Raw genomic sequence first — 25,351 nt, forward strand, 5'->3', positions numbered from 1 at the left:
GCTTTTTATATAAAACTTTAACAGACTAACAGTAAGGAGCTCCCTTCTCCTAAAGCTGAGGGGAGTTGTCCAGCACAGCCCAGCCTGAAATGAAAAGGAAAGGCAGAGTCCAAAAGCAGCTGACCAGAGCCAAAAAGCCACCTAAGCAGCTGCTGAAAGGGAGGGATCTGGACCACCAGATTTACACCTCATTGACTACACTGAATCGAGTGTACAAAGGTCACCGATCTCCATCTCTTCCACCGCAACCAAACAGGGAAGGGTTCCTTCCAGAACCCCCCTGAAGGCTCTTAAAAGGAAAGAAAAATGAGCAAAACTACAGAACTGCAGGTATATGCACCAGCCATCTGCTGGAGACAAATATTGAGGAACTGCAGGTGGCACCAGGGATTATGAAACAGTGTCATTTAAAACAGTCTCCGTCTGCTGGCAAGGATGCATAAGCCAGGATTCTGGACTGTACAGGAACAGTTTGTTTAAATAAATTCTCTCACTGGAGAAAGCTATCTGTAGTGGACAGTGAATTTGTGGAGGTGTTTAAGTGTCTTTGGCTCAGTTTGAGCCCTGCAATTTATCTGCCCCCACCCCATAATCCAAATGAGACTGATTTTCTCACTTTGTGTGAGCTACCCCAGGCTCCCCAAAGCTGAGGTGGTGACCCTCAATGAGACCAAAGAAAGTAATTATTCCCTGGAATATATGGCCACATTGGCCAATTACATAGTTACAGCACTCATGCCAATTAGCATGGAGTCAAGCAATACTCCATGCTAATTGATGGAACTAAAACTATTGCATTTATCTAATGTTGAGAAGGCTAATGTATCTCTCACTGATGACACATTTTTCAGGCCAATGAAAGTTTATTTCTGCATTTCAAACAGTTCAGCCATCAAAAAAATAAACTCTAAGCACAGATGGAAGACTTCTACAGTGTTACTAAGGTGGGTTTCTAGACCCTGGGTCTCAAGTTTGGAGTGTTCCATTTTTCATACAATAAGTTAAAGTGCATGGGATTAAAAGTGCTTTATTTTTTAGCTGGCATGAGTTCCTCAATGGACTGGCCTTTTTCCAGACGCTTTTCCATTTCAACCAGCAGCTTCACACCATCAACCACCATCTGCACCAGCTCTACTTCTGAGAAACCCAGGCGATCAGCATTGGAAACATCAAACACGCCACCCACTGCAGCAGTGTCAACACCACCTGGGGAGACAAAAGGGAAGGGAGGAAAAATACCTCAGGCTAGAGCAGACAAGGAATAACTGCATCATGTTTAGCATAACCTATCCCTAGAACCCCAATCCCCCTCCCCTCATGCTTATAAGGGGTATGTTCCATATTGACATGGCAAGTTAATCTGGGTTAAAGGAATGAGGGTATGTTGCTAATCCAAGACTTAATGGCTGCCATCTGAGAAATAGGAATGTTGACACCATCTTATTTGCACATACAAAAAAAAAAAGTGTTAAGAGCTGAATTAGTTGTTCTATCCCACCATAAAGTAATGCTACGCACTTCTCTGAACAGAGCTGTTTATGTCATATGAAGATTTGAGATTGCATGTACATAGTTTAATGATGCATCATGCAGATAATTCCTAATGTCATCAGGAATGAAAAAAGTAGACTAAAAATTTAAAAAAAATGGATTTGAGAGTCTCCATGTAAACAGCAAGAAAGACCAACCATTCCATCTTCTCATCTGTCTGTGTAATGCTGTCCCAATTCTCATTGATTTGGTACTGCTACATCAGCATTCCAAAGTGTTTGGTTTTAGAAAATGCCTTGATCTGGATTCCTACCTGTGCCTCGTTTCTGAAGCCGAAGCCTTTTAAGAATCTCTCCAAACTTGTCATGTTTGCCAAGATGTGGCAGTTTGACGTGAACCCCCCCACGCAAACCTGTCCCAAGATTTGAAGGGCAGGTTAGGATATAACCAAGGTGCTGGCTCCACATGAACTGGAAACCCTTCTGCTTGAAGAGTTTTTCAATCTGGAATTAAAAAAAAATAAATGAAAAAAAAAAGTTTAAACATTTGTACAGATTCCACTGTATGCACAGCTTATATGTGAAGCAGCTAATTGAGAAACTGTAGTTCTAGCAACTCAATGTAAGGGTGGGAAGAGGGCCTGTGACTAATTCTAGTCAACTGAGGTTATCACTTTATTCTTTGCTGCTATGGACAGTATGGCATATGAACTGCCTGTCATAGGGTTAATAAAAAACAAAAAACCAACCCCCCCCCCCCCCCACCACAATAGCCAAAAGACAGGCTGTCCCAACCAAATATAATAGTAGAAGGTAGTAGTTTCATACAAAGTCCAATATCAGTACCATCCAGTTACTGTGGACAGCCACCCTAATCAACATCCACCTAACCATCTAAAATTTGTCATGACAGTCCCAAATAGATTTTTTTTTTGTGCAGTTATTAAAAGTGTGCACAAAACATCAAAAGTAGTACTTCCATCCTTATGTCCATAAAAATGTAAATAATTTCTCACTGCAATAGCTGAACTAATAATGGAACTTTTCAGCATGGGGTAATTATAACAGAAGTACTACTTTTGATGTTTTGTGCACATTTTTGATTAATAACTTTGCATAAAAATTTTCAAAAAAATTCAATTTGAGACTGTCTCGACAATAAATTTTTTTAGGTGGCAAGGACAATAATGGTGGTTGTGCAAGTAACCTGGATGGTACTGATATTGGACTTTGTATGAAACTACTACCTTCTACTATTATATTTGGTTGGGACAGCCTGTTTTTTTGGCCATTGTGGGTTAGGGGTAGGGTGTATTTATATAGTTCATTTTCACTCTACAATGGACTTTCTATTCAACATAGGGCTAAGACACAGCCAGTTGTGCTAAACTTTTGACCCCATAGACAAAAACCCTTCAGTACATCTAATCCTGTCAAAGATTTGAAAGTTGCAATCAATTATAACAGCTTACTCACCAAAAGAAAATTGGTTCTTGCCTGATAAGTTTTGTTCCTGTAGTACCACGGATCAGTCCAGACTCCTGGGTTTTGCCCCCCCTCCCTCTAGCAGATAGAGACAGAAGTTTACAAACCAAAACTCTGCCTATATCTAGGCTGGTGCCACTTTCAGTCTGGCAGTATTACTTAATGTCAAAGCAGAATAACTCAAACCAACATCTCCAACTAACTACATAGATACCGATTTTACAACTCCCCAACTGGGAACAGAACCAGAGATACCAAAACCGAAAATACATCGCATTTCTGACTGAAAAACACACAAACACTCATACAGCGCTGCCTCTTCCGGCATCATCACCACCACGGGGCGGGACTCTGGACTGATCCGTGGTACTACAGGAACGAAAGTTATCAGGTAAGAACCAATTTTCTTTTCCCTGTACGTACCCGGATCAGTTGAGACTCCTGGGATGTACCAGAGCTTACCTTACTAGGGATGGGAGCCGGAGAGGCCCGCTCTGAGCACTCCTTCTCCAAATCTCGCCGATCCTGGAGCCTTGACATCCAGACGATAGTGCCTGGCAAACATGCAAAGATTTCCAGGTGGCCACCCTACAAATCTCTTCTGTAGAAATATGGTGACATTCTGCCCAGGAAGTGGCCTGGGAGCGAGTAGATTGGGCTCTGAGCCCCAAGGGTAGCGACCACCCCTGCAAAAGATATGCTGAACGGATGGCCTCCTTCAACCAACGAGCAATGGTAGCCTTGGAAGCCGCATTACCCAGTCTAGGTCCACTCCAGAGAACGAACAGATGGTCAGAAACCCAGAACACATTGGTCACTTCCAGATAGTGTAGCAGCGTCCATGGCACATCCAATTTACGGAGATCTTTGGCCAGGGGATCCGAACCATCCAACTGCAAAAATGACGGCAGCTAGATCATCTGGTTCACATGGAACGAAGAAACCACCTTGGGTAAAAAGGAGGGAGCCGTATGCAAAGATACTCCCGACTCAGAAATCCTTGACACGATAGCGCCTGAAGCTCGGAAATCCGCCGCGCCGAGGCAATAGCCACCAAAAACACCACCTTCAGAGTTAAATCCTTTAAAGTGACTTTGCGAATAGGCTCGAAAGGAGTGCCACACAACACCTTAAGGACTACATTCAAATTCCAGGACGGACAGGGCTGTCGAAACTGGATACGTAAATGCTTCGCCCCCCTAAGAAAACGCACCACATCCGGGTGCGCCGCCGAGGCCCCTTGAATCCGTCCGTGCAAGGAACCTAGTGCCGCTACTTGTACTCTTAAGAACTACACGACAGACCCTTAGTCAAACCGTCTTGCAGGAAAAGAAGGATATTGACACGGCCGCTTGAGTAGGAACCACGTCGCGAATGAGACACCATGATTCAAACACCTTCCAGACCCGCACGTAAGAACGTTGTAGACACCTTTCGGGAACGCAAAAGAGTGGACACCACTGTCTCTGCATACCCCTTGGATCTCAACCTTTGCCTCTCAAAAGCCATGCCGCTAGACAAAAGTGATCTACCTGGTCGAAACAAACGGGACCCTGGTGCAGAAGCTCCGGGAAACGAAGGGATCCCATGACTGCCAGATTCAGAAGATCCGCAAACCACAGGCGCCGTGGCCATTCGGGAGCGACTACCACGTCTGCCGGGTGTACCTCGATTCGCCGCAACATCCTGCCTATGAGTGGCCACGGAGGAAACAAAGCAACACATCGGTTGGCCATGGCAATGCCAGAGCGTCCACTCCCTCTGCCGCTGTTTCCTGGCACAGAGCAAAAAAAACAGAGGAGCTTTTGCATTCTTGAAGGTTGCCATTAAGTCGACTGTTGGTGTGCCCCACCGAGCACAAATGAGCTGAAACGTGTTCCCCGCGAGCTCCCACTCTCCTGGGTCCAGCCAGTTACAACAGAAAATCCTCCTGAACATTCGACCCTGGCTATGTGAGAGGCTGCTATGCTGCACAGATGTTTCTCCGCCCATGCTATCAACCGTCGCGCTTCGGTCGCCAAGGCCTGACTCCTGGTTCCCCCCTGCCAATTGATATAAACTACCATGGTCGCATTGTCTGATAGGACCCTGACAGCCCGACCGCGGATGAGAGATAGGAAATCCAGCAAAGCCAGCCAGACTGCTCTGGTCTCCAGGCGATTGATGGACCAAGACGCCTCCTGTGGGGACCATTGCCCCTGTATAGACTGTCGCAGACAGACCGCTCCCCAACCGTACAGGCTGGCGTCCGTGGTAATCACCTTCCATGATGGAATCTCCAGAGGGACGCCTCGACTCAAGTTGGCCGGACACAACCACCAATCCATGCTGGCCCTGGCCGCCTGAGTCAGTGGCAATGGGAGCCGAAATTCTTCCGATACCAGGTTCCAGCGGGACAGTAATGCTGACTGTAAGGGATGCATATGCGCGAAGGCCCAGGGAACCAATTCCAGTGTGGAAGTCATGGACCACAACACCTGTGAATAGTCTCATACGATTGGAACCTGCTTGGATAATAATCTTCGAACTTGCGCTTGCAATTTGAACATTCGCTTCTGCGCAAGAGACACCGTTCCCTGGCGCATGTCGAACAAAGCTCCCAAAAACTCCAGCAACGGTACCAGGTGACTCTTGGATACATTGACTATCCAACCTAGGGTGCGTAACAAGTGGAGCACTCTCTGAACTGCTGCTCGACAGTGTCTCCGACTTGGCCCGAATCAGCCAATCGTCCAAATACGGATGCACCAACAGACCTTCCCCTTCGTAGCTGCGCGGCCACTACGACCACGATCTTGGTGAACGTTCGAGGCGCTGTCGCAAGACCGAACAGAAGCGCCTGAAACTGAAAGTGCTGCCCCAGCACTGCAAACCTGAGAAACTGCTGGTGCTCCGCCCGAATACTTATGTGAACATATGCTTCCGTGAGGTCCAGGGCGGCCAGAAACTCCCCCTGCCTTACGGACGGAGAAGGGAAACTTCCTGCTCCAGGAGGAGAGTGATCGGTTACTCTCCACACTTGTAGAGGTGGAGAGTCCGGAAGAGCAAAAAAGGTTTAGGTGGTAACCCTGAGCAATGATTGTTAGCACCCATTGGTCGGTTGTGATTGCCACATGCCGTGAAAGTGGCACAATCGACCTCCCACTGGTATGCTTGGCAGAGGAATCAGGCTGCTGCTCTCCAAGGGAAAGTCAAAAACCTGAAGCAGGCCCCGGCTGGGGAGCTGTTTGATAGGGCCTTGTAATTCGGGACCTTGGTGGAGGATAATACTTCCTTGAGTGGAAGAATGACTTCTTAGAGTCCTTCTTGAAGGGCTGTCTAGAGGGGAAGTCAGAAGGTATCAATGAGAGCTGTTTGAGGGTCTCATGATGGTCCTTTAATTCAGCCACTATTTGCTGAATCTGTTCACCGAATAGATTATATCTTATACAGGGCAGGTCGGAGAGCCTGTCAAGTACTTCTGGGTGAAGGTCAGAAGACTTGAGCCAGGCCCAGAGTCTTGCTGAAATGGCAGTTGCAGACACTCTAGTGGAGGTGTCGAAGATATCGTAAGCTGTTTTTATCTCATGCTTTCCTGCCTCAAATCCCTTGTTGACAAGGACTTGAAGCTGATCTTTGAATTGGTTAGGCAGGGTTTCAGAGAAGTCCTGTATTTGCTTGAAAATGACCCTGTTATATTGGGTCATGTACAGCTGGTAAGAAGCAATTCTGGAGATGAGCATGGCCCCTTGGAACACTCGTCGACCATTATTGTCTAGGAACTTGTGCTCCTTAACAGGAGGGGTAGAGGAGCGAGGCTTTGTCCTTTTTGCTTTCTTTTGAGCCGATTCTACCACAACTGAGTGGTGGTTGAGCTGAGATTTTTGAAAGCCAGGGGCTGACTGTACTAGATAGGTAGTGTCAGCCTGTGTACTGGGACAATGGATCCAGGGTTTTCCCAGTTCTTTTTGAAGAGGTCAAGAACTTGATAAATGGGAATAGAAGTACTTTAGGGGCATCCAGGAACTGGAGAAGCTCCATCATCTGGTGCCTATCATCCTGTTCCGTCTGAAGCTGAAAAGGAACCAATTCCGACATTTCCTTCACAAAATTAATGAAAGAGGTCCTCTGGAGGAGAACGCTTTTTACTTTCAGTAGGAGAGGGAGGTGAAGGTAAGTCATCGGTGTCTGTGGAAGTATCATCACCCCAGGTGTCATAAGGATCAGTAGTCTGACCTGTAGGACGAGAAGGGGGTTGGATATCTGAAGGGCCCGGCTGAGAAAATCGGAGGAATCACCTGGGGCACCGTGGATCCCCTAGGGGTATCTGTGCTGGCATCGAAGGCGCGGATGTGCTTATCGCCCCCGATGAATGAATCGGTGGCGAGGGACGACATGGCATCGATGGCTGAGGCAATACCCCCGAAGGAGGAATGCGGAACCATGTTTCTCCTCCCGATGAAGCTGTCAACGGGGTGCGCACCAGAGCCATCGGAGACCCGGGCATCACCGGTGGAAGGGCGGTCATGAGTGTCTCCATCCGGGATAGCAGCGGTGTCAGCGCTGCTGGAATCTGTCGTGACCAGTTCCACTCTCGGTGCCGATGCAACCTGGAGTCATTGCATCGCCTTGTCAATGGCCTCTTGGACCAGCCGGTCCAGTTCTTCCCGGAGACCTGGGGCAAGCAGCCCCGGCTCCCTGTAAAGGTTCTACCTGTAAAGGTGGTCCCTCAGACTGTGCGCCCAGAGGCACAGTCTGAGGGACCACCTTTACAGGTAGAATTGAGACTCCCAAACCCCGATCGGGTGAGGGTGGCCTCGATGTCCTGGTCGCAGGAATGGTCTGCCCCGTTCCTGGACGGGGCTTCGATGGTGGCTCGGATGGTGGCTCGGTCGATGATTTTGCTCCCTCGACGGTCCGAGACTTACGATGCCGATGTTTCTCCCTACGATCCCCTCGATCTTGAGGGGGAGAGACGGGAGTCGATGGCCGTGAAGACGTTGATGGCGGGCAGTCACCGGACGGTGGTCGATGCTGGTGCGACTTCGACGGTGCCGATGACTATGCGTCGGTGTGTGAGCACGGCGTCGGGGTGTGAGCACGGAAAAGGAGTCCCATCTTCTCCATTCTGGCTTTGCGACCTTTTGGTGTCATGAGGGAACATTTGGTGCAAGTCAGGACATCATGCTCACGGCCTAAGCACAGTACACAGACTCTATGAGGGTCTGTGATAGACATGGTGCGAGTACAGTCCGGGCACCAACGAAACCCCGATGCCATGGCCATAGGAAAAAAATCGAGCCGTGGTACGGTCGACGGCCAGTAGGCCGCGAGGGCCAAACTCTACGGTAATAGACAAAACTGTGAGAAACTTACCGGAGTACCGCGGCCTGAGAAAAGTTAGAGGGACGGACCCCTGTGGGGCAGTTTAAATTTATTTAACCGAGGAAAATTCCTGTCAGGAATCTCTTCAGAGCTCCTAAACCGCGAGGCTACTGCTGAAGGGGGACCCCTGCTGGCTGCAGGGTTAGTGCCATGCTGGGCATGCCCAGTAGGGGCCAAAGTTCTGGAAACTTTGACAGAAGTTTTCCGTGATTGGGCTCCATCCTGATGTCACCCATGTGAGGACTACCATCCTGCTTGTCCTGTGAGAAATCTGGGACCTCTCCCATACCTTGGAGTATAGGAATCTTGGGAAGAGGAGGAGCTGCTGGATCTTGTGAGAGGGTTGCTAAATATGCACTGTGCATGAGCAAAATAAACTGTGCTGAAAAGGGTCCTGGGGAGGGGGGCAGCAGGAGGAACCCCAGTAGGCTGCCCCTCGCTTAGATTATGAGGGGCAGGACTCATCTGCATCAAAATTGGCAGGGGGAAGAACCGGAGTCCTCCGGTAAATCGGGAGACGTTTGAGCAGTCAGCTTCGAATCCAAGATGGCCACCGCTCCTTCAGCACTGGTCAGAGCCGGCCTCTTTGAGGGCAGGAGCGCAGAAGCGCGTGAAAACGAAGGGCCCACTAAGGTGGATGAACCTTCCCCGCCGGGGAGGCAGTCCAAACAGAGGCCTTCGCGGGAGAGTTGGCCCGACTCCCCGCAGGCTGAACATCGGGCAGAGCGTGGCATGGGAGAGGGCAAATCGCTCTCCCGAAGTTAACAGCAGCAAGCTCTAGCGAGCTATGCAGAGGAATGGCGCTTCTCTGCTCAGGAGGGCCCGAGGAAAAAACGGCTTCTCAGGGCTGGCTGCTGTGGGGGGGAAGAGGTTGGAGCCACCATTCATCCTAACTAGTGCTGCAAAAAGGAAAATACAGGAAATAAAAACTTACCCCCAAGAGCAGACAGTGGAAGAAGAAAAAGAGACTATCAGGTTCTGCCTGCAAGTCCCAAAGAACTGGGGAAGTGCCTGGAAGTTTTAAATCTGTTAATTCATTTATTTTTTTAAAGTTGCTCCATACGCAGATCAACAAAGTAAAAAATAGTGAGGAGTGCAGGGGAGCTGAAGGTGTCCCCTGCCATCTGCTGGAGTCAGAGAAAAGTACTGAAGGGACACAGAGGGCACTCCAACCTTTAAGGGGCCATCCTTTCAGTTTTTTGCTCTGATTCCATCTGCTGGAAGGGGGACATAACCCACTGTCTGGACTGATCTGGGTATGTACAGGGAAATCTAAATTCCTCTTATGATTGTTAAAATGCTTTAATCTGATAGTGACATGCAAAATTACCGTTGTGAGCCCATTACAGAAACGGGTGAACACTTCTTTCATCTTTCCACCTTTTTGCATAGAAATAACTCTAAGATGATCTTCCTCATTGACCCAGACGAGGAAAGTTTTGTCGTTATTATGCCTAGAAGAACAAGAAAAGTGATTTATAGAAAACTTTGTCCAGTTAGAACAGTTGCTAGTGCAATTGCTCTAAAGCAAATCAATCTATACATAGTACTGACAAAGATCAATTTGACCAGTCTGTCAGTTGGGTTTAAGTACTGGAACTAGTTTGTCTAACCAATCAGCTTTTTCCTCCCCAAGGTCTTTTACTCCATCTCTCAACCCTGCTCCTACTGGTCTCAAGCATGCTCACTATCAGTATTATAACAAAGTTGCTTCCTGCATGTTACCCCAGCCTCCCTGGAAATCTTCTGCAGCTATACCAGATCTTGGCATTGTAAATAAAAAATCCAACCGGCTAGTGAAATACTTAAACTAGTACCCAAAAGAATTTAATCAATTTAATCTACTGTTGATGTGTAAAATATCTAAGACTACATCTTCAGAGAAAGCCACTATACCTTGTAATCATAGTCCCTTATTTTTAAGACTTCAGCTACCATGACACCCAGCTATTGTATAAAAACAAATTGCCATCTGGGATTCTTTCAAATAAGTGGTGACTGTGCAAAAGTCTATTATAAAAAAAAGTGTTATATTCAGCAGATAAAGTTAGGGGAAGAGACTGAGTCCATTGTAAATACTATACTCAAATTTCTGTTTGAAAGGATTCCAGATGGCACTTTTTTTTTTTTTTTAAACACATTTGGGTGTTGTAGAAGTTGAAGTCTTAAAAATAATGGTCTATGATTAAGAACCTCTGGGCTCAAAAACAAAAACTGCTCAAACCAGAGAACTGCAGGTTCAGCACCATCTACTGGAGACAAATACTGAGGAACTGCAGGAGGCACTAGGGTTTATCAAGCAGTGTCAGGGAAACTCTCAGTCTCCATCTGCTGGCAGGGATGCATATACCCAAGAGTATAGACTGATCGGGGTATGTACAGGGAATTAGATGTTGTAGTTGAAGTCTTAAAAATAATGGACCATGATTTTGAGAACCACTGTTCTGTAGTGTAGTCTTCAGAGTTTTCCCCACATATGATTAATAAACTTATACACTGAAGAGGGACAATGTAGAACCCAAAATTTTGGGGTAAGCATCGTAAATGTCAGTTTGGAAAGTGGTTGCAGTTATACCATCCCCTCACTAACCATTGGCTTGTGTTCTCTGTTTGGCCTTCTAAAAGTTTCCTATAAATGAGCAAGCAAGCAGCACCCTCCATTTCTACTCGTTACCACACATCTGCCCATACCACTTTGTTCTGTCTTAAGCATATTTAAATTGTCACTTTTGGCTGCAACTGTCTGAAATAGCTATACCAGGAATCTAATTCTCAAGTAGTGATCATGTTTCCATTTAATCTTCCTCCCTGCAAAGAAATCAGTCCCATGTTAAGTCACCATATCAAAAAGAAAATTAAGTTCTTACCTTTTGCTAATTTTCGTTCCTGTAGTACCGAGGATCAGTCTAGACTCCTGGGTTTTGCCCCCCTCTAGCAGATGGAGACAGAAGTTTACAAAACAAAACTCCGCCTATATCTAGGCTGGTGCCACCTACAGTCTGCCAGTATTACTTAATGTCAAAGCAGGACAACCTCCAACATATAAACCTTAGAACGCTTAAAATTACCTCAAAAACTATGCAAAAACTAAGCTTAACTCCACCCAACTGGGTACCGAACTTGAGGTAACCAACAATAATTCTTCCTGATTTAGTAACACACACACAGACCACACATCCTCTCCCGGCAGAAAATCCCAACACTGGGCGGGACTCTGGACTGATCCTCGGTACTACAGGAACGAAAATTAGCAAAAGGTAATAACCTAATTTTCTTTTCCCTGTACGTACCAGGATGTCCTGACTCCTGGGATGTACCAGAGCTTACCTTATTTAGGGTGGGAGCCGGAGAGGCCTGCTCTAAGCACCCCTTCTCCAAACCCCGTCGACCCTGGCGCTTTCACATCCAAACGATAGTGCCGGGCAAAAGTGTGGATCGATTTCCAGGTGGCCGCCCTACAGATTCTCCTCCGTAGGAATATGGTGGCATTCCGCCCAGGAAGCAGCCTGTGCGCGAGTAGAGTGGGCTCGTGCCCCACGGGCAATGACCTCCCCTGTAACATATGCCGACTGAATGGTTTCTTTCAACCACCGAGCAATCGTAGTCTTGGAGGCTGCCTTACCCCGCCTTGAACCACCATAGAGCACGAATAGGTGGTCGGATTCCCTAAAGGCATTGGTGACTTCCAAATAATGTAGCAGCGTGCGTCGCACATCTAACTTACGAAGATCCTTAGCCATAGGGTCCGAAGACAGTACCTGCCCAAAAGATGGCAACTCTACCGTCTGATTCACGTGAAACGAGGAAACCACCTTGGGTAAAAAAGACTGAACCGTCCGCAACAAGATTCCGGAATCCGAAATCCGTAAAAAAGGTTCCCGACACGACAGAGCCTGAAGCTCCGAAATCCGTTGCGCCGATACCATGGCCACCAAGAATACCACCTTTAGAGTTAAATCCTTGAGCGTGACTCTGCGAAGGGGCTCAAAAGGTGCCGCACACAATGCTTTAAGGACAAGATTCAAATTCCAAGACGGACAAGGCTGTTGAAACGGGGGTTGCAAATGCCTTGCCCCCCCGAAGAAAATGCACTACATCCGGATGTGCTGCTACTGAGCTTCCATGAACTAGACCTCGCAAGAAACCTAATGCCGCTACTTGCACTCAAGGAACTACAAGAAAGACCCTTGGACAAACCATCCTGGAGAAACAGAAGTATGTCCGGAATAGCCGCTCGGGTAGGCACCACGCTGCGCTCCAGACACCAAGACTCAAAAACTCTCCACACACGCACATAAGACATGGACGTAGACTTCTTTCGGGAACGCAAAAGTGTAGATACTACCGTCTCCGCGTACCCCTTAAATCTCAACCGCTGCCTCTCAAAAGCCATGCCGCTAGACAAAAGCGATGCACCAGGTCGAAACAAACGGGCCCCTGGTGTAGGAGGTCCGGAACATACGGAAAACGAAGCGGCTCCTCGACCGCTAGATTCAGTAGATCCGCGAACCACGGCCTCCTTGGCCATTCTGGGGCGACGATGATCACGTCCGCCGGGTGCTGTTCTATCCGACGCAGCACCCGTCCTATGAGAGGCCATGGAGGAAACACAGAGCAACACATCCGGCCACGGCACCACCAGCGCGTCTACTCCTTCCGCTGACGTCTCCCGCCGGCGAGCAAAGAACCGGGGAGCTTTCGCATTCTTGAACATAGCCATCAGGTCTACCGCTGGCGTGCCCCACCTAGCGCAGATGAGTCTGAATGCTTCCTCCGCGAGCTCCCACTCTCCGGGATCCAACCAGTGGCGACTGAGAAAATCCGCCTGGACGTTTTCTACCCCGGCTATGTGGGAGGCCGCAATACTGCTCAAGTGGGCCTCCACCCATATCAACAACCGAGCTTCGGCCGCCACCGGCTGACTTTTGGTTCCCCCCTGTCGATTGATGTAAGCTACCGTGGTCGCATTGTCCGACAGAATCCTGACCGACCGACAGCGGAAGGAACCTCAGAGCCAGCCGCACCGCTCGAGTTTCCAACCGATTGATGGACCACGATGCCTCCCGAACAGACCAAGTCCCCTGAACTGCCTGCCCGAGACAGATCGCTCCCCAACCGAGCAGACTGGCGTCCGTGGTAACCACCATCCACGATGGAGTCTCCAATGAAACCCTGCAACTCAAGTTGGTCTGGCAGAGCCACCACGGCAAGCTGTGTCTGGCTTCCTGGGTCAATGGCAGGCCAAGGAAGTATTCCTCCGAGATAGTGTTGCTCTCCCGCTGGCGCCCAAACTGCAACGGACGCATATGAGCGAACGCCCAAGGGACCAACTCCAGTGTGGAGTTCATAGAGCCCAATACTTGTAAGTAATCCCATACTATTGGTAGTGGCCTGCAAATCTGAGCTTGCAACTTCAGTATCCGATCCTGCGTGAGCGACACCGTGCCCTGACATGTATCGAACAAAGCTCCCAAATATTCCAGGGATTGAGACGGTATGAGATGGCTTTTGGCTACATTGACCACCCAGCCCAGCGAGCGTAACAGTTGTAGAACCCACTGAATCGCCAGATGACAAAGTTCTCTTGACTTGGCCCGAATCAGCCAATCGTCCAAGTATGGATGTACCAACAGCCCCTCTTCGCAGTCTCTCGCTGCCACCACCACCATAATCTTGGTGAACGTGCGAGGAGCCGTTGCCAGACCAAAAGGCAACGCCTGAAACTGGCAATGCTGCCCCATTACCGCAAACCGGAGAAACCGTTGGTGCTCCTGTTGAATGCCAATGTGAAGGTATGCCTCCGTGAGATCCAGAGAGGCCAGAAACTCCCCCTTCCTCACAGACGCAATTACGGACCGCAAAGTTTCCATCCGAAACCGCGGAATCCTTAGACACTTGACACTCTTCAGGTCGAGAATGGGACGAAACGTTCCCTCCTTCTTGGGTACTACAAAATAAATGGAATAACAGCCCTCTCGGAGCTCGTCGGGAGGGACAGGCACTATGGCCCCGAGATCTCGTAGCCGAGCCAGAGTCGCCCGCACCGCTCGACGTTTTTCTGAAAAACCGCAAGGGGACACCAGGAAACACCGGGACAGGCGGTGCGAAAAATCTAACGCGTAGCCATGTCTTATCACCTCTAGTACCCACTGATCCAACGTGATTCTGGTCCATTCCTCGTAAAACCGGCATAACCGGCCGCCAATCTTGGGAATGGGGGAATGGACAGGCCTCACATTGCGCAGGCTTCCCTGCCTGCACATCTTGACCGGCTCCCGGACGGCCGAAACGGCGCCCACGAAAGGACTGAGAATACGATTGCTGACGGGTAGCACTGTGACGAAATGAAGAGTTCGATCCTCGAGACGTCCGTGGCCTACGACCGCCGCGAAACCGCGGACGAGAGGCTGGAGCCCCCCAGTAACGTGGTCTATCCTCCGGGAGGCGGTGCACCTTATTCTCCCCCAAGGATTGAATCAGGTCCTCCAGCTCCTTGCCAAACAGCAACTTCCCCTTAAAGGGGAGGGAACCCAACCGAGCCTTGGAGGTGCCATCCGCTGCCCAATGATGGAGCCATAGCAGCCGCCGCGCCGCCACTGAGACCATAGTTCTTGCGGAAGTGCGCAGATCATAAAAAGCATCCGCACTATAGGCGATGACAGCTTCTAACCGACTTGCTTGCCGTACCTCGTCCGATGACAGGGACTCATTGACCAAAAGCTGTTGCGCCCAGCGAAGACCTGCTCAACGAAAAATTACTGCAAATAGCTGCACGGATACCCAACGCCGAAACCTCAAAGATACGCTTCAGCTGAACTTCCTATCCTGTATATCCTTAAGCGCCGTACCTCCCGTCACCGAGATGGTAGTCTTTTTTGTTACCGCTGCATCAATTCTCAGACGCAAAAGCTCCAGAACGTCCTCTGGCAGTGGATATAACTTATCCATGGCTTTTGCCACTTTCAGTCCCAAATCCGGAGTATCCCACTCCTTAAAAAGTAAATCAGAGGCCGAGAAGTGCAACGGGAAAGCCGAAAAAGGACCCCGGAGCCCCAGGACGACTGGATCTGTCTGTCCAAGACGAGACAACCTGTGGAAGCGGAATTCCCAGCTCCCCCAGGATCTCCGGAATTAGGGGACCTAACTCATCTTTCCGGAATAACCTGACTACCTTCGGATCATCCCCCTCGGCTCCATGGAGTGCTCCGGGACCTTTAGCTCCCGGCTCTCCGTCCCCCCTCAACCCCCCCCCCCCTTGGGGGTTGGGACGGAAACTCCAGATCCTCCGCCGGCTCCTCTGACTCAGACGAGGAGTCCAGATGACCTTCCGCCCCCCGGGAACGAAGGGGTCTGGTCCGAGCCGGTCCACCATCCCCTGGACCGGGTTTCGGTGTTTTCTCCGCCGGAACCCCAGTCTCAGAGGATCCGGAGCCGGCTGGGGGGAGTGATCCGGCCGCCCCCGGTGGTGCCGAAGACGACCGCTCCGAAAAAGCCGAAACTGCCATGGAGGACCCAGCGCGCGACTGCTTACCCCTCCGGGCCCCTGACGCCGATCCTCCCTCTCCGCCGCCCACACATCCAGAGCACAGGCTGTCTCGCGACTGCCGCGGACCCACAGGCCCTGCAAGCAGCCTGCCTGGGCATGATGTCACCGCGGAGTGGGAAGGAGAAGCCCGCGAAGAAGAAACACACTACCCCCCCCCCCCCCCCGAGTCCTCCCCGGATCGCCGTGCCACCAGTCACCGCAAGGGAGAGAGAAGAGACGACCGAACACCAGCAGACACACACACAAAACAGGTTCACTTTTTTTTTTTTTTTTTTTTTTTTTTTAAAAGAAAAACTTTACCTCCCGGAGCCGGCTGGGGGGAGTGATCCGGGAACCCCGGTGTCACCCCCAGACCTGTCAGTGCCGGTATATGGGGCTCCCCCACTCCTCGGCAGCCTCTACCAGGGGGAACGGTCCCCCTGGGAGGTGGGGACTGGGACCAGCAGGCAAGCCTCTGCGGTCCTTCCCCTCCTGAAACACAACACCTACCTGAGATTAACCTTACTTTTTTTTTTTTTTTTAAACTCCTAAAATTAGGCTGTATACAGACAGTAGGTTTTTCACCCTCTCCACCTGCTAGGAGACAGAAGAATACTGGCAGACTGTAGGTGGCACCAGCCTAGATATAGGCGGAGTTTTGTTTTGTAAACTTCTGTCTCCATCTGCTAGAGGGGGGGGGGGGGCAAAACCCAGGAGTCTGGACTGATCCTGGTACGTACAGGGAATATATTTTAATCATTCCAGTTTGAAGAAAGATGTCATTCAGGTAAGTCCTGGGTTATGTATTAGCTAGACTGCCCATAGGTTAATAAAAGCTACATATGGTCTCGTGTCATTCATATTTTTCTCAGCCAAGCAAATCAATCTTAATGACAAATCAACTTCCCCGTTTCCAAATGTTTAGCGTTATTCACCTAAAATCTGTATTCAAGCTTTAGTTAATTGGGAAAACGTCAATAGTGGCATTTCAATCAAAAAATTCTCTTAAGAATCCTGAATTAGCAGAGCCTACTGCACATACGTCAAACAAAAACAAAACAAAAACTGTGATGTGTGGCAGAGTAGTACAGTCTGAACTACTCTTACAATGGAGAAATTACTCACCTGATAATTTTGCTTTCCTTAGTGTAGACAGATGGGACCTCAGGACCAGTGGGTTTATTATGCTCCCCTGCCAGCAGATGGAGACTGAGCAAGCTGAAGTATTCTCTTCAAAAGCAACTGTGGACTAGCAAAAAACTTGATTAAAAGCAGATAACCAAAACTGTACTCAACCAGCCATAAACACTGAATTCATATAAGATTCTAGGTACTCCAAGCTAGGGACTGGATGAACACTTATTACAAATCCCTTGGGACCCTGAACCCCACAGGAGGGCTACTGACACTCATACAGCAGCTGAGGGCAGGAAGCTGAGTCCATCTGTCTACACTAAGGAAAATGAAATTCAAGTAATTTCTCCATTTCCTAGCATGTAGACAGATGGATTCAGGACCAGTGGGATGTACCAAAGCTACTCCCCAAAAAGGGTGGGAGGCCACCTATGGCCCAGTCAACACCACATGTGCAAAGGCTGCACCCTCTCGGGCCTGTACATCCAGACAATAAAGCCTGGAAAAAAAAGTGGGAGGACCATCACGTCGCAGCTCAGCAGATAGACGGGAAACAGACCATCCCACGACACTGCCCGAGCCCTAACCAGAGTAGGCAACGGCTTTCCAGTATCCACATATGCAGCCAAGACCACCTCCTTAATCCAATCAGCTATGGTAGCCCGCGAGGCTGGAGTACCCTGCTTACATCCACCATGGTGAAAGCAGAGTTGCTTCCCTGTAACAGGTGTTCTCCCAGAACAGTAGAATGTAGTCCTCACATATGGGTGACATCATTAGGCAGAGCCCTATTACGGAATACTTTTGTCAAAGTTTCTAGAAACTGACTGGCATACTGAGCATGCCATGATCCCTGTGTCCACAGGAGTCTGCCTTCAGTCTTGTTTGTAGCAAAAAAGTGCTAGCGAAAAATAAGACGCAAGCGGACCCAATTCCACGGGGTGGTGGGTGGGTTTCGTGAGGACTACATCCTGCTGTCCTGGGAGAACACCTGTTACAGGTAAGCAAATCTGCTTTCTCTCAGGACAAGCAGGATGGTAGCCCTCACATATGGGTGATTAGCAAGCTACAGGCTGACTCATAACAGGCCAATAGCAGACAACTCGTGTGACAGGTACAATAATTGGGGTGCTATTGGCAATGAGGCAGCCTGAAATCACAGCAGGTGGTTGTGGAAGGAGTCTGGCATTATACTGGAAAAAAAAACCTTTTCAAGACAGATTGTCCAAAGGCAGAGTCTTGACAGCCTTCCTTATCTAAGCAGTAGTGGGCTGCGAATGTGGGTTCAGAAAAGGTTTGGATAAGTTCTTGCAGGAGAAGTCCATTAACTGCTATCAATCAAGTTTATTTAGCTAATAGCCACTGCTATTAATTGCATCAGTAGCATGGGATCTTCTTGGTGTTTGGGTACTTGCCAGGTTCTTGTGACCTGGTTTGACCTCTGTTGGAAACAGGATGCTGGGATTGATGGACCCTTGGTCTGACCCAGTATGGCAGTTTATGTTCTTAATGTGTGATGAGAGCTCCATGTTGCAGCCTAGCAGATGTCTGCAATTGGTACTGAACGATAGTGTGCTACCGACATTGCCATGGCCCTTACAAAAAAGAAAATTAGGTCTTACCTTTGATAATTTTCATTCCTGTAGTACCACGGATCAGTCCAGACTCCTGGGTTTTGCCCCCCTTCTAGCAGATGGAAACTGATGTTTATTAACAAAAACTCTGCCTATATATAGGATGGTGCCACCTACAGTCTGGCAGTATTACATAATGTCAAAGCAGAATGGATCCAACAAAGAACCCTAACAACCGGAGAACCGGCTCATGAACCCCCATAGGAGAACAGAACCCGAAGTAAGCTGGCGATACCAATAAGGAAACACACTGCGCGGACTCTCCATTACCTTCAGATGTAGCATGGGCAGAACTCTGGACTGATCTGTGGTACTACAGGAACGAAAATTATCAAAGGTAAGACCTAATTTTCTTTTCCCTGTACGTACCCGGATCAGTCCAGACTCCTAGGATGTACGAGAGCTGTGCTTACTTGGGATGGGTTTAGGAGAGGCCCGCTCTAAGCACACCTTCTCCAAAACCAGCTGTCCCGGCATCCCGGACATCCAGCCGATAATGCCTGGCAAAAGTATGCAATGATTTCCAAGTAGCTGCCCTACAAATTTCCTCAGTGGAAATCAAGTGACATTCCGCCCAGGAAGCTGTTTGAGTACGAGTCGAATGAGCCCGAAGGCCCTCTGGCAAAGAGCGGCCGCTCAACAGATAGGCCGAATTGATGATCTCCTTGAGCCACCTAGCAACAGTAGTCTTAGAGGCCATGTTGCCCATGCGGGGCCCACTCCAGAGAACAAAGAGGTGATCGAAACTCTAAACCCGTTGGTAACCTCCAGATAGCATAAACGCCCTGTGCACATCCAACTTACGTAAATCCTTTGATAAGGGATCCCCCCTATCCAAGTTGGAAAAAGACTGTAGCTCTACCGACTGATTAAGATGGAATGAGGAAGCCACTTTGGGCAGAAAGGAAGGCACCATACGCAGAGACACCCCAGAGTCCGAAATCCACAAAGAGGGCTCCCTACACGATAAAGCCTGAAGCTCCGACAACCGGCGAGCAGAAGCAATCGCCACCAGGAACACTATCTTTAAGGTAAGGTCTTTCAACGTCACTCTATGGAGAGGCTCAAAGGGAGCTGCACACAAAGCCTTAAGAACTAAATTGAGGTTCCAAGAGGGACACGGCTGTCGCACCGGACGCAGTTACTTAGCCCCCCCCCCCCCCGAAGAAAACGAACATCGGGATGTGCCGCCAAACTCACCCCTTGAACATTACCTCATAAGGAACAGAGGGCGGCCACCTGCACCCGCAAGGAACTACATGACAACCCTTTCGCCAGACTGGCCTGAAGAAAACTCAAAATGTCCGATATCCCTGCCCGAGTAGGGAGAAGACCCCAGTCAACTCACGTTTCGAAAACCTTCCACGCTCTTTCATAAGAAAGACATAGAAGTCTTCCGGGAACACAAAAGTGTAGTAACCACGGCATCCGAGTATCCTCGGGACTTCAACTGCTTCCTCTCAAAAGCCATGCCGCTAGACAAAAGCGCTCTACCTGGTTGAAACAAACAGGACCCTGATGCAGCAGGTTCGGCCAATCTGGAAACCGGAAGGGGCCGTCGACTGTCAAATTAATCAGATCCGCAAACCAAGGACGTCTCAACCACTCTGGAGCAATCAGGATCACTTCCGAGGGATGTAACTTGATGTGACGAAGGATCCGGCCAATAAGAAGCCAAGGAGGAAACACATACAGAAGTACGTCGGTGGGCCAAGGAAGAACCAGAGCATCCACGCCCTCTGCCCCTGTGTTCCGACAACGAACGAAGAAGCGTGGAGCCTTGGAGTTCTTGTACGTTGCCAGATCCACACTTTGTGTACCCCATCGGGCGCAGAGAGTCCAAAACGTCTCAAAGCTCCCATTCCCTGGGATCCAGAGAATGACTGAGAAAAATTGGCATGTACGTTGTCTACTCCGGCGATGTGAGAAGCTGCGATGCTGATTAAATGCCGTTCCGCCCACGATAAAGAGATAAGCCTCTAACGCCACTGGGAGACTCCGGGTGCCCCCCCTAGCGATTGATGTAAGCTACTGTGGTCGAATTGTCAGATAGGACTCGAACTGATTTGCCCCTGAGAATCGGAAGAAATGCCTGAAGAGCCAGGCGCACTTGTCCTGGTCTCCAAGCGATTGATGGACCATTGCGCTTCCTCTGGGGACCACAGCCCCTGTACCTACTTCCTCAGGCAAACAGCTCCCCAAACCGTGTAGGCTGGCATCCGTGGTGACCACAGTCCAGTCAGGGACCACTAAAGGAACACCCCCCCCCCCGCTGTAAATTGTCCGGAAACAACCACCAGTCTAGGCTGGCCCTGGTAGACTCCGGCATCAGTAGAGGGAAATGGAATTCTTCCGAAACTGGGTTCCATCGGGAGAGCAATGCGGATTGTAAAGGTCACAGATGCACAAATGCCCATGGGACTAATGCGAGAGTTGAGGCCATTGAATCTAGGACCTGTAAGTAATCCCACACCATCGGAACTGGTTTGACCGCTAAGGAGCGCACCTGACCTTGGAGCTTGAGCATCCTTTCCTCCGTGAGAAAAAAAACTCGACCCTGACAAGTGTTGAACCGAGCTCCCAAAAATTCCAACAACTGAGACGGCACTAGGTGACTCTTGGACAAGTTGACCACCCAGCCGAGAGATTGCAACAGCTGAAGAATGTGATCTATCGCCTTCCGGCAAAGCAACTACGACTTCGCCCGAATTAATCAGTCGTCCAGGAATGGGTGTACTAGGAACCCCTCCTTCCTGAGTTGTGCCGCCACCACCACAACCTTGGTAAAGGTACGAGGCACAGTGGCTAGCCCGAATGGAAGGGCTTCGTTTTGGTAGTGCCGACCCAAAACGGTGAACCTCAGAAACCTCTGATGATCGGGCCGAATCCCGATGTGTAGATATGCAAGAAACTCCCCTTGCCGGATGGATGCGATCACTGACCATAGTGTTTTCCATTTGGAAACGAGGAATTCGCAGGCACCCGTTGAGCTTGAGGTCGAGAATGGGTCTAAAGATTCCCTCTTTCTTCGGTACCACGAAGTAAATGGAATACTGACCCCCTCCGAAGTTCCGGCTGAGGCACCAGCACTACAGCGCCTGGGTCGATTAGCCGCCGTAGGGTGTCTTTTACTGCGCAGCGCTTGGTGGCATGACCACACGGAAGGACCAGAAATTGCGGACGGACCCGGCGTGCAAAATCTAACGCGTAGCAGTGTCTTATCACAGACAGTACCCACTGATCCGATGTGATTTTTGCCCATTCCTGGTAAAACAGACAATCTGCCTCCCACCCTGGGGACCAAGGAACAGGCCGGCCGCCCATCATTGTGAAGGCTTTCCCCCAGGCATTCCCTGGCCTGAGACAGGTCTGCCGAAGCGGCGGCCCCGAAAGGACTGGGAATATGTTTGCTGTCGAGTGGCGTGACAAAAGGAAGGGGCTGACCCCCGAGAGGTCTTAGCCCTCCCCGAAACAGAGCCCTGGAGGAAAATGTACCCCTCGACTTCAGTCTATCCTCTGGCAACCGATGAACCTGATTCTCGCCTAAGGACTGAATTAGGTCCTCGAGCTCCTTTCCAAAAAAGAAACTTTCCTTTAAACGATAAGGAACTCAACTGAGATTTGGAGGACACATTCGCTGCCCAATGACAGCCATAGCAGGCGCCTGGTGAAAACAGCTGACACCTTGGCCCTAGCCGATGTGCGGGGCAAATCATGAAAAGCATCTGCACTATAGGTAATCACTGCCTCTAAACGTCCCACTTGAAGAGATTCCTCCTGAGATAGCGATTCATTAGTCAACAGCTGTTGGACCCAACGCAGGCCCACCCGCAATGAAAAATTACTACACAATCGCTGCCCGGATGCCCAGGGCGGAAACCTCAAAAATCTTTTTAAGTTGAACCACTTATCTTGCGGTCCTGAAGATCCTTAAGGGCCGTTCCCCCTGTGACCAGAATGGTGGTCTTTTTTTGTGACTGCCGCCACCGCTGAGCCCACCTTAGGTATCTTTAAGAGGTCCAAAGCCTCCTCAGGTAGTGGACAGAGTTTATCCATGGCCTTAGCCACCTTAAGACCCAAATATGGAGTGTCCCACTCCTTGAAAAGCAAGTCCGTAGCCAAGAAATGAAATGGGAAGGAGGACGGCAGACCTCTAAGACCCAAGACCACTGGATCCGTCGCCCCCAGCCGGGATTCCACCTGAGGAAGGGGGATGCCCAATTCCCCTAAAATCACTGGAATTAGTGGTCCTAACTCATCCTTACGAAACAGGCGGACGACCTTTGGGTCGTCACCCTCAGTCCCATGAGACCCCCAGGCCCCAGTTGTAAATGGCTCAGATTCCCCCTCTACCCCCCTCAGGGGCTGAACAGGAGACTCCAGGCTACCAGGGTCATCAGTATCCGTATCCACCTGTGTGGCTCTCAAGTGGGTGGACCGGGGACCTGATGAAGGCCCTGGAGTCCCTGCAATCCGGGCCCTCGGATCTCTTTCCCTGCCTTACGGGCCTTATGCTTCAAAAGAACGAACTCAGAAAAAAAAGATGTCAGATATGGTAGGATCGTCACCACCTGTAGGCACCTCCCCGGTGCCAGGTTAGTAGGACCAGCGGCCCTGTCCCCCTCAGGGACTCTCCACTGCGACGACAGATTCGGCGGGAGGGATCCCCCTGTCTGCGCCATCTGAATTGCCAATGCCGCTGTCAACAATGGGCCCAAAATGGCACCCGTTCCGGCAGACCCGAGAGGATTCAAAATGGCGGCCGTTCCCGGGAACAGACCCGAAATAGATGGGGGTAGCTCCCCGAATGCCCCCGACATGGACTGCACCCTTAAAACGACCCCCGAGGCACCGTGGAAGCCCCTCTCCCCCAGAAACACAAGCGAAGCAAAGGCTATCCCGCTACAATTGCGCATGCACGGCACATGCCCACAAGCTGCTCGGCACTAGGAAGAGAAATCAAAGGAACCCCCGAAAACGTGGTGAAAACGCCTCAGAATGCCACCCCCCCCCCCCGAATAGGAAGGGAAGGGAGAGAGGCCACAACAAAATGCAGTCCAAAAACATTTTTTTTTTTTTCACTTTTATACTTGCCGCTAGCCCTCCGGGACCTGGCCCTACTGGGAGGAATGAGCCGGGCTCCCTGGTATCACTCCCAGTAGTGAATAGCTGGAACAATGAAGGATCTCTCCTAGTACCTCAGCTGCTGCCTACAACCAGGGAGGATGGTCTTCTCAGGATCTCACAACCCCCTGGGAGGCAGGAAAAACACTGACCTGCAGGCACCTACTGTGGTCACAGTCCAAGAAGAAAGCTGTCTTCTATTTTAAGAAAATTTCTTTTTTAACTAAACCTGTCACTAATTTAGGTCCTATTACAGACTGTAGGATTTGCACCCCTTCCATCTGCTGGAGACAGAAGAATACTGCCAGATTGTAGGTGGCACTATCCTATATATAGGCAGAGTTTTTGTTGTTAAACTTCTGTCTCCATCTGCTAGAAGGGGGGGGGGGGCAGCAAAACCCAGGAGTCTGGACTGATCCGGGTACGTACAGGGAATGTGCCTTCACTCACCCCTGGAGAGGAAGGCCTGCTTCCTTATAGCAGAATTCGATACAGTCTGCTAGCTGGTTGGAGAGAGAGTTTGCTTGCCCACTGCAACTCCCAGTTTGTTTTTGTCAAAAGAAACAAAAAGTTGAATGGATTTCCTATGGACTGCAGTTCGGTCTAGATAGAATGCAAGTGCACGCTTACAGTCCAAGGTGTGTAAAAACCTCTTGCCCTGGTGAGAGTGAGGCCTTGGGAAAAGAGTGGACAGACTATAGACTGAGTAAGGGGAGAGACTGTCCACCTTAGGAAGAAATTTAGGGTGAGTACGGAGAACCACTGTCATGGAGGAACCTAGTGTAGGGTGAGTATGCAACAAGGGCTTGTAACTCACTGACCCTTTGAGCAGATGTAATGGCTACGAGAAAAAGAATTTTCCCATGTTAGAATTTTAGTGTCATAGGAATGCAAACGCTCAAATGGGGAATGCATGAGCTTTGTGAGCACTACATTTAGGTCCCAATCTGTAACTGGTGATTGTAGAGGCTTAAGTTGTAGAAAGCCCATAAGCCAACTCATAAGGGGTTGAGTTATCAGGGCATCCCCTACTCCCTGGTGGTAAGCTGAAATGGCACTGAGGTATACTTACGGAGAGGATGTCTGGAGACCAGAATCCGAAAGGTACCTATATAGCCCAATAGAAATGGAGTGGGGCAGGAAAAGGGGCCAATACCTTTTTGTGTACACCATTTGTTAAATCGTGAAGCTACAAGTACCTGAAAAACATTAGTGAAAAGATTTGAAGGTTCGAATGGTATAAATGCCGTGATTTTGTGTTATGAGATTGAGCTGTGGACAGGTGAATTGGTTCCTGGATTGATAGGTCAAGAAGTATGGGGAAGCATACTTAGAGGCTAGTACGGGGGTATGAAAATCATTAAACCCCTGTCCTGCTGTAGCTTCACGAGAGTTTTTTGGCTATGAGCAGTATTCAAAGACTATGTATATAGGCCTTTGTTCCAGGGGTGAGCAAAGGCGTCCATGGCTAATGTATGTCGTTGCCTGTATAGGGAGCAGAATCTATCTACTTTGTGGTTCACTTCGGATGCAAAGAGGTCGATGGTTGATCTCATCGCTAGAGGATTTTGCTTGCTACATATGGGTTCAGAGAC

General features: G+C 49.6%; 1 protein-coding gene across 2 annotated transcripts in view; it reads right to left on the reverse strand.

The window, feature by feature from the left end:
- Positions 1–843: 843 nt before the first annotated feature.
- The window catches only part of CKB (creatine kinase B), a 99,429-nt gene continuing 74,921 nt past the window's right edge, over positions 844–25,351 (reverse strand). For both annotated transcript variants that reach the window (XM_029598017.1, XM_029598018.1), the window contains exons 6-8: positions 9,670–9,793; positions 1,805–1,994; positions 844–1,206 (exon numbers count right to left, since the gene is read on the reverse strand). In XM_029598017.1, the coding sequence (XP_029453877.1) occupies positions 1,028–1,206; positions 1,805–1,994; positions 9,670–9,793 (493 nt within the window). In that variant the 3' untranslated portion in view covers positions 844–1,027. The remainder of the gene's footprint in view (positions 1,207–1,804; positions 1,995–9,669; positions 9,794–25,351) is intronic.

This window comes from Rhinatrema bivittatum, chromosome 4, assembly GCF_901001135.1.
Source record: "Rhinatrema bivittatum chromosome 4, aRhiBiv1.1, whole genome shotgun sequence".
In the NCBI taxonomy this organism is placed as follows: Eukaryota; Metazoa; Chordata; class Amphibia; order Gymnophiona; family Rhinatrematidae; genus Rhinatrema; species Rhinatrema bivittatum.